At 64.8% G+C, this 9,555-nt stretch overlaps 1 protein-coding gene across 1 annotated transcript; it reads right to left on the bottom strand.

Moving 5' to 3' along the window:
- Positions 1–992: 992 nt before the first annotated feature.
- Positions 993–9,185, bottom strand: LFNG (LFNG O-fucosylpeptide 3-beta-N-acetylglucosaminyltransferase). The gene is made up of 8 exons (XM_027125624.1): positions 8,658–9,185; positions 4,174–4,222; positions 3,573–3,672; positions 3,308–3,461; positions 3,114–3,199; positions 2,538–2,703; positions 2,329–2,414; positions 993–2,147 (listed from the first exon to the last, which is right to left on the bottom strand). Exons 1-8 carry the CDS (start codon positions 9,084–9,086, stop codon positions 2,081–2,083), a joined length of 1,137 nt encoding a protein of 378 aa, XP_026981425.1. The 5' UTR covers positions 9,087–9,185; the 3' UTR covers positions 993–2,080.
- Positions 9,186–9,555: the final 370 nt, after the last annotated feature.

The raw sequence follows: 9,555 nt of genomic DNA, 5'->3' as shown, positions 1-9,555 counted from the left end.
GCTCAGGGGTGCGAAGTGAGGCGCTCTTCAAACCACTCTGTCTGCTTTCTGATGTGTGGACAGGGCTAAGCATGGAGCAGTGGGGAGCGAGGAGGTCATAGGGAACAAGGAGCCCCAGGTCCTAGCAAGTACCCACGGGGGTGGGGCTGGGGCAGCTGGAGGCGGGGAGGGGCGGAGGGGGAGGGGGAGGGGAGGGCAGGGGAGGGGGAGGTGCAGGGGGAGGGGGTGTGTGTCCAGGCTCAGTTTGAGGAAGAGGAACTGAGGGCCGCCCCAGGCTGCCTGGGAGGGTGGGAGGAGGGGATTCCCCAGCTGAGGCCAGAGCAGCCCCTCCCCGCTCCTGCCATCACAAAGCCTTGATTTGAGGAAGGGCCAGAGGAGCTGCTTTCTGTAGAAAACAGGGCAGAGACCCGTCCAGGGTCAACAGGCTCCTGGGACCCGTCCAGGGTCAACAGCATGGTGGGGGGGCGGTGAGGCCAGGATCCAAGGTCAGCCTGAACTCGGAGTTTGAGCTCTTCACCAGCCCGGCTGCCTGACCTTGGACATCACATCACCTGCTCCGAGCCTCAGTTTCCCCATCTGCAAAATGGGGCAAGAATGTGGCCTCTGTGGGCTTGTGACAGAGATGAAGCTGGGTAAGGAGGTCCCAGGTCAAGCCACAGCCAGCCCCTGTCCTCCTGAAGGGAGGGCTGGACCCTCTGGCAGCTGTCCAGGGGCAGGCCAGCACAGACCAGGGCTACAGAGTCTTAGAGCTGCTTGTCGGAGTGAGACCTGTACATCCAGAGGTCTCCCCTATGTCCGGGGGTGCCCTGGGCTGGTCATGCCGCTCAGGTACCTGGAAGTTGCTATTTAAATCCCAAGTTCCCTTCCCACAATAGCTGGCTTGGAGGTCTCTACACACCTCCCCCACACGAGTGCAAACAAGCCCTCAGCCCCCCCCCGGTTCAGCTTCCATGAACCTGCAGCTCAGGCCCAACTTCCAGCTGAGACCAGGATGCCCACGTTGCCCCAAAGAGCATCTTTATTCGCAGCAAAGAACGTCACCATAGCAACACACTTCAATTCCCTGAGAACTTTTCCCTTATCATTCACTTTCCTAGCTATGTCTTTGCAGAAGGAAAAACAGAAGACAGAACACACCTCACTGGTCAGGTGCGCCGAGCTGGGCTGGTAGGAGACAGGTTCTATGCAGGAGGTGGGCAGGGAGAGGCCAGATACCACGACATATAAATACATAGAGTGTTAGACATTTCCATCAGCTTTAACAACAAAGATTATCCCAAGTTCGGCTGCTGCTTTTTCTGATCCACAGAAAAGATAAAATAGCGCCCTCCCCAACCCCCCGAAAACACAGACAAAAACTCCCTACTTTGTACCCACCCCCTTTCGAAAAAGAAGCACAGTAAAAAATACTGTCACAATATTTACAGACACACCCACTATGGGTGACTTTCTCTCTACTTTGGAGAGGAGATAAGATCCTCAGCTGACTCCCCGTCACAAAGGGAAGATGGCTAAGAGAGCGGGAAGACCCCTGCCCGGGATGGTGCCGCACTCCACCCAGCGGCAAGGCCACTGGGGCTGCTGTTCCCCAGGTACCCAGGCCAAAGCTCAGTGGGAGGAGGGGACTCGGGTCACATCCCCCAAACCCAGCTTTCTCGCAGCACTGAGCAGGGTGAGTTGTCCTGGGGGCTCTAAGGAGCCAGGATCCCAGGGGGCAGGCGCCTGCAGCGCTGGGCCTGCGTTCAGCAGGAGGGAAAGGCACCTGCACCTCGCTGCAGAGCAGCCCCTGGTCCCCATGCTGCCCAAAGACCCCAGAATGATAATAAACCTGCCCTCAGAGTGACCTCTGACTCACAAATCCTTCTGGGGTGGAGCATGGAAAGACAGGCGGTGCCTCGCCTGTTCCTCGGCACAGCAGAGCTGCCCAGCAGTCTGCTACACGGATGGGCACACAGTACACACACACACGCACGCACAGCCCTGGGGGAGCCTCGAATGCCAAGGCCAGGGCGGCACAACAGGGGTCCCCGGGCCCTTTGGATACCAGGGGTGCCCGGGGACAGGGTTTCAGCCGTAGCTGCTAGAAGATGGCAGTGTGGGGACACCAGGGTGTGTCCGGATACAGGTGGCAGTGGATGGAGCGGAACCTGTGGGGACAGAGTGGGGGGCTGGTCCGTGTGGGGTGCGGGTACCGAGCTCACAGCACCGGGGGCCCTCTTCCACCCAAGCAGGCTCAGGGTCGTACTCTTTCATCACGCTGCTTAGCTACAGCAGACCCCAAGGGACCCGAGGGGAGCCCCGCCCCCATCTGGGCCTCAGTTTCCTCACCTGGATGGGTCGGCCTCCACTGAGAAGGGCCCCTTAATGTAGACAGCATTCCGCTTGTTTTCAAACATGCCGTAGCTCAAGGTCACCTGCAGGGGGAGGGACAGAGTGACGCTGGGAGGGGTGCCAATGCCACCCCACCCTGCCCCTTCCCTCCTCTCCCAGCCGCTCTCCTCCATCCCCATCCCTTCCTGGCCTGCTAGGCAGCGCACCTGCTCATGGAGCTCGGAGGCGGGGACCTGCTGCAGGTTCTCCAGGTGGGAGTGGAAGAGCCCGCTGCGGATGAGGGGCACGCCCAGCAGAGCCTCCACGATGTAGCCGATGGTGCAGTCGTCCGGCAGCCGGATCCGCTCGGCCGTGCTCATGAAGTGGCCTCCGCTGTGGGAGGGCCGGAGGGCCAGAGTGAGCCGAGGCGGGAGCTGGGCAGGAGCCCACCAGGCAGTGTCACCCTGGCCGGCCCCAAAAAGGAGGTGCACGTGCCCGGCCTGTGTCCCTAACGGGCTCTCACGCTGGCAGCTCCCCACCTCCCTGAGCCCCAGGACAGCCCCCTCCTCCGTACCAGCCAGATGATTCTCTGTGAGTTGGGGGTTACCGGACGCAGGAAGGAGTCCTGCCCAACCTGGGTGCTGACCACCCTGGTGGCTGTGGGCAGTGGTGGGACGACTCACCCTGCCAGTACACGTGAGGTTGGGGACACTGGTGCTGGGAAGATGAGTCAAGCCAGGCCCCCAGTGGGGGGACCTTGCGGTCTGGGGCAGCCTCGCCTGTGCCCCAAGGCACCCACTCACCTGGCCCAAGGGCTCATCTTCAGGGCCAGCCCCCGGCTGATGCAGAAGCCAGCCCCGCCGGTGGCAAACCAGAAGTGGACGGGCCGCTGCGGGAGGGGGCACGTGGTGAGGCTCCCAGACCCTTCCCCCCCGGGCTGCAGGGACACCTCCAGCCCTCCCCGCTCGGCGTAGGCCTGTGTGGGCGGAACACTCACCACCTTGCTCTCGCTGACCCTCTCTGTGGCCTGGATGGGCCTGTCCAGGCTGGGCTTGCCGAGGTAGATGTCCTGCGTGTGCGGGTAGCTGGCCAGCAGCTTCAGCAAGGCCCGCACGTTCACGTAGTTATCGTCATCCACGTGGCAGAACCACCTGCGGCGAGGCACTGCCTTCAGGGGGGCGCGCGGGGGGCGGGGACTGCCAGGGCGGGAGCCAGCCCGAGGAGGGGACGCTCCCGGGCCCCAGCCGAAGGCCAGCACTCACTTCCTCCCCGATTCGACGAAGCGGTCATACTCCACGGCCATCTTGCAGGACAGCGCCTGGCGGCTGTGGGCAGCCGAGCAGTTAGTATTGACCACGTTGCCTGCGGACGAGGGGAGGGGCTGTGAGTGGGTCCAAGATGGTTCAGCGAGGGCGGCCTGGCCCAGGGTCACACAGCAAGCCCCGTGAGAGCAGAGCAAGAGAGGGTGCGTGGCAGTCTGCCTCGGGGCGCCCTGGGTTCAAGCCGTGCCTACGGTGGCCTCCCCCTCAACCCCTCCCTCGAGCAGGACCCAGGCCCGGCGATCTCACCCCCCAGCCCAACCCCCTCCTAGGCGCCCCGCCCCGCCCCGCCCCTGCCCATTCAGGCGGCTTTTTCCCAGCACCGGCCACCTGTTGCCGCCACACCAGCTCAAAGGGCCCCGGGCGCTGAAAGGGCCTCATTTGCATGAGAATTGGGCGGGGGGGGGGCGAGTGGTGGGGCGGAGCGTTGAGCAAAACCCTTGAGTAAACTGCCCTCCCAGGCCCGTGGCCTCGGTGACCTCTCCAGAGGGGAGGGTTTCCTCTGGGCGGGAGCCCCCCCAGCCTCCCCACGTCCAGGGCTCACCCGTGCGCCTTGCCAGGTCTTCATCTTCCCCGTCCGTGAAAATGTACGTCTGCAGGGAGAAATACGGCCTTGAACAGGCAGCTCTGTGCCCCGGCCACCGTGGGGTCCAGGGCTGGGCACCCTGCGGCTTCACAGGGATCCTTCAGTCACACCCATGCCCCACCTTTGAGCCTCAATTTCCCCACATGCAGAGTGGGGCTCAAGTGCCTACCCTGAGTGGAAGTGGGCTGGGGGCCCAGGAAGACCCCACCCCCTACCACCCCACCCCCTACCTCGACAGCTGGGCCCAAGGTCAGCCGGCAGCTGCGCCGGCAAGAGCCAGGTGCGGTGCCCCGCCCACCCGCCAGGTAACCGGCTCCGGCTGTCCTGCACACCTGGCGGGGCACACACCCTTACTGACACAGTGCCCAGCCTGTGGGAGGGGCGGAGGGTGGGGGGGGGCAGGCGGAGGAGGTCCGCTTTGGGAAGCCAAGTCTCAATCAGTCGGGGACAAAGGCCTCTGCTGGGCGGCCGCCAAGCGCTGGCGGACAAAGGGCCCAGAGGGAGGATGAATCACCAGGCGTTGTCCGCCAGCTTTGTCCTGGGCCGCGCTGCGAGGGGAACTCGGCCGCATTAAGCGGGAGTGGCCGCACAGCCCATTACCATACAGCTGGCCTGGTTAACTGGGCCGGGCTGGGCACAAGGTCCGGCGGGCTGGGGTGTGGCCACAGCCCTGCAGTCCTCCGGGCTGGGCCCTCAACACCGGGGCCTCCCTCGCACCCCTGGCTGCGTGACCAGCCAGTGCAGCTGGTCACCTCTGAGCCAAAGCAGCCTCCAGGGTTCTAAGGAGACGCGGTCCGCAGGGCTGAGGCGGGAAACCTCACGTGCCCCAGCGCAGGAATCAGTGGCCCCAGCACCCATGCGGCCTAGCAGCCCCGCCTGCTGCGTGCCCTGCTCAAGGCCACATCAGGGCTCCACCTGTGCCAGCACGGGGCCACCGCTGCCGGGATCGCTCCGCGGAAGGGGGGCGGGGGGCCAGGAGCTGCCAGCGCCCGCCTGGGCCCGTCGGCACACGGGAAGGAATGTTCCTTTTCCTCTGCCCGGCCCGCCCAGCGCGTGCCACCCAGCACACCCGGGCATGGCTGAGTGCAAAGCCCAGGCCCGGTGGAGGGTGCTGGGAGCACGGGCAGTGGGAGACCCCCCACCTCCGTGCCCACCAAGCCTCGGTTTCCTTCTGTGTACAAACGGGTGCAAGGGAGGGGCCGGTGTGTGCAGGCCTGGCATACAGCACGAACCCAGCGACCTGGCGCACTCACCTGCGGTGCCCACCCTCAACTGGCAGCTCCAGCTCCTTGCCCAGCCTGAGCCCAGACCCGGGCACACTCTCAGTGAGGTCACAAGCTGGCTGGGCCTAGAGAGAGCTAAGGGAGGTGGCAGGCTCCTTCTACACCCTCTCCACACACGCACCCCCTCCTTCCAGAGCAGACACCCCAGGGCAGCCCGCACGCACAGACTCGCATCCAGCGCCCCCGCCCCCCAGCATCTCAGCCCAGGAATGCCGTGGGAGGACGAGGCCGGCCCGTGCAGACGCGCCGTTGCCGCCACTGGATTAAAAGGAAAATGCTTTCTTAATGAGATCAAGGGAGGCCTGTTCTCCTGAGCGCTTGGTGGTGCCCTAAAAACCCAGCCCAAGGCTACGGAGATTAAAGTCACCTTTGTTCAGCGGGGAGTGCTTGGAGGCGTGAGGTGTGGGGTGTGCGGGTGCCGGGCCTCCGGTCTCCCCACATCAGAGCAATCAGGAGGGGAGGGGATGGGCTGCCCGGCCGCGGGCCTCATCCACTGCTCAGAGCCTCATTTTCCGCCCTCCGTGCAATGGGCGGAACCAGAGCTCACGGGTGCCCAGAGCAGAGTGCTCCGACGTGTTCTCTTCTTTCATCTCCCTAATGGCCCTGGGAGGAGGGCACCATTACGACCCGAGTGTACAAGTGGGGAAACTGAGGCCCAGAGAGGGGCAGCCCCCAGTCTGCGGTCACACCCCGGGGCAGAGGCTGTGCTGGTCCACCCCAGCCACGCCTTCCAGGGACCAAGACACACACCCCTCCCCCTCCCCCCCCCCACCCAGACCCCTCCCCACTTCCCCAGAAACGACAGGGCTGGAGGAGGAAGAGTTGGGCAGCGAGGGCCGCAGGGCTGGCTGTGGGTGGGCGGGGGGACACCCACAGGAAGCGGCATTGTTCCTGGAGCTGCGATTCAAAGAAACACAGGATGCCAAGCTCTCCCCCCAACAATTGTGGCTGCTGCGGTGGCAGCCGCTGCAGCCTGGCCCACTCCGGGAGGGATGGGGGAGGAAAGTGTGGGCCAAAGGCCCAGCCCCTCATCCTGGACTTCAAGGCCCGTCACAGTGTGGTCTCTATTGACCACCCCCACCCAAGTCACTCCAACTGCTGGAAGTTTCTTGCACACCCCCCATGCTTGTGCTCAAGATGCCCAGTTGCCCTTTCAGGGCATTTTCTCCTCTCAGTCTAGCTCAAATGGCGCCTCCTCCAGGAAGTCCCTCCCTCCCCAACACGGGTCAAATGCCCACTTTCAGCTCACACAGCCTCTCTGGGTTTCCCCCGCTGCGGCCCTGACTTCCTTGAGTCTCCCCCATCAGACTGGGTCTGAATCACCCCTCACAGGGCTGGGAAAGGAGGTCTCTCTGTTGAAACAGTTTCAAGGACCCCTCCCCCACAGGACACCATAAGAGGGGTTCCTGCTTGCTGTGACACATGAACCGATTGTTGGGGACAGATTCGGCCTCTCCCGGGTGGGGGGCCTAGGGTGAGAAGGAAACCCAAGTGGCCCCTCAACGGGGAGCAAAGGGTCCAGGGGAGGGACGGCCTCCACCCCGACTCTGAGTACTCCCTGGGCTCATTCCCTACATCTCTAGGCTTTGCCAGTCCTCTTTTACGACACCCTACTGGAAGGGCAATGCTTTCCCTGTTTCAGAGATGAGGAAACTGAAGGTCAGAGAGGCCCTTGGTCTTGCCCAAGGTCACCTAGCTTGGCTGGGACTGGTACCTGAGACCCCCCTGACCATAGTCCCTCCGCTGGAGAAAGCCCCCAAAGTCCAAGACGAGGGGTGCTCAGAGCTGGTGGCAGCCCAGAGGGGGCTGAACACTGTCAAAGGTCACACAGCAGGGAGGCAGAGTCCTGGGGGATGGTGCCCCACAGGGCTGTCACTCAGGGATGTGGGGGACCCCACAGGCCCTCATCGCCAGGCAACCTGAGTGGCCAGCACGCCGGCGGCGTTCCCATGGAGCACATAGCTGCACACAGAGGCCGGACGCCTTTCTCCACTGGAGAAAGGGGCTTTGTTACCTTGCCCAAGCGGCCGGCGTGAGAGCCGCCCGGCGCTGGGAATCCTAACGGCCCAGCAGCCGAACAAAACCCGCAGCCCCCGCCGCCCCCCCCCGCTGGGCTGCTGAGCCCCTGCGAAAGGGACGCTGTGTTCCCAGGACCCCCTCCCCACGCTTGGACCAGAGAGGACCCTGCCCCCCCAGGCCCCATCGGGACCCCATCACGGCCCTGCCCCAAAACAGGGCTCAGCCAGGCCAGAAGGCCCCCAGACCTCGAGGGCTGACACAGGGAGGAAGCGGTGTGGGCTCTTCTCTGAGCCCCCAGCCCGGTCAAGGTCCTTCACCCTCATCCCAGATACCCAGTTTGTCCCTTGAGTTTCCCAGCTCAGGGATATCCCCCACAGGGCTCACATTCTGCCCTTGTCCTGCCCCAGCCCAGCCGTCATGCTGCAGCCTGGAGGGAGATTTTCAAAGTGGGGTGTGTCTTTATTATGTGTGTGGAGGAAGTCGATGCTCAGCTAGGATGTACTGAGCACAAGGTTCCAGGCTCCAGAGACTTCTGCACTGTGGAGAGAGGACCGCCGAACAGACTCTGAAACCTAGCGCTCTCTTTCTTTTGAGATGGACTCCCCAGGGCCCACTAACGCCCACCCCCAACTTCAGAATATTTTCTACAGTGACTTGTCCCATCGCAAAGACTGGGATGGGGATGCGCCTGAGCCCAGGGGTCCTAACCCCCCACTCCGCCTCTAAGGAAAGAGTCTTCTTCCCAGGGAAGGGCATGAGCCCAGGGTGACGCCCATGCAGAATCTGCCTTGGGGAGGTTTGGGGACAGTAATGCCCCGTTAATGAGTTCCAGTGTCTGAGGGGCAAGAAGCATCGCAGGGCGCCAACCCCAGGCACTGGTGGCTGGTGTGGGGTCAGTGCAGGCCACCCAGGGCCCTGGAAGTTGGCTGGGGATGGGTCCCCAGCACGCAGTTCCACAACCGTATGGGGAGAGTGGCCCCACCAGGAACACTGGGCTGGAAGGGGGCAGACCGGCATCACTCCCCCTGATACTCCCAGTGGCTGTACAGAGGTGCAGCCTGGCGCCCATCGGATGCTGCCACCAGCTGGACAAGAGGGCACCTTCTCCCCTGCCCACTTGCCCAAGCTGCGGGGGCTCACCATCTCCTTGTGGCGCGAGATCCACGTCTCCAGCAGCAAGTCGAGGCGCGCGCGGTGAAACTTTTTGGTGGTCTTGACCGCAATGAAGACGTCGTGCGGCGTGAGTGGCTCGGCCGGGGGCCGCGGATGGCTGTCTGCGGGGCGGGGGACGCTGCCGGGCGGTGGGCCCGCGTCTCTACGAGAGCGGGTCAGCAGGCTGAAGTACTCGGACAGACTGTGCACCTCGCGGACTAGCACCCCGGGTGCCGCCGCCGCCTCCAGCCCAGGAGCTGGGGCCGCCCCCGAGGGGCCCGCCAGGCTGCGCAGCGCGCGCCGACCGCGCTCAGCGGGCACCGGGGGCGGCGGAGGGTCGGCCGTGAGCACCAACAGGCAGGCGAGCAGCGCGCCCGCCAGCGCCAGCAGCAGGCGACGGCCGCAGCGCTTGAGCATGGTGGGGTGGCGGCCGCACGGTGCGCCCAGCCCCGCGCGCCCTGCCCGGTGCGCCCTGCCCCTCACTCCGGCGCCGACGATCTGGGGTCCCGCGGCAGGTCCAGCAATGCACCGCCCGCGCCCCGCGCTCTTAAACCGCCCAAGCCTGGCCCCGCCCCGGGGGCGGGGCCCTCTGTGAGGCCCCGCCTTCAGCACGAGCTCACTGGCTCCCGGGCCCTGGGGCGGGGCCTCTCCAGGTTGCCCCAGATGCTCTGCAGAGCCCACGTGGGGCCGCGGCGGGGGTCTGGGAACTGCCGAGCGGGCGTCTTGGGCTCCCGCCCCCGGTCCGCACGTGCACGCCCCGCCTCGCCCCGCCCGGATCGCCCCGGCGGGCAGCGGGGCGGCGTGGGGATGTAGGTCCGCCCCGCCCCAGTGGCCCTGAAGGGGAAACCCAGGCTGGCCAGCGCCGGCTGGAGATATACCCGGCGTC

The sequence above is a fragment of the Aethalodelphis obliquidens genome, unplaced genomic scaffold, assembly GCF_003676395.1.
Source record: "Aethalodelphis obliquidens isolate GAN/ISIS:26980383/991018 unplaced genomic scaffold, ASM367639v1 scaffold30, whole genome shotgun sequence".
NCBI classification, from domain to species: domain Eukaryota; kingdom Metazoa; phylum Chordata; class Mammalia; order Artiodactyla; family Delphinidae; genus Aethalodelphis; species Aethalodelphis obliquidens.
This window is presented reverse-complemented; position numbering and strand designations above follow the sequence as displayed.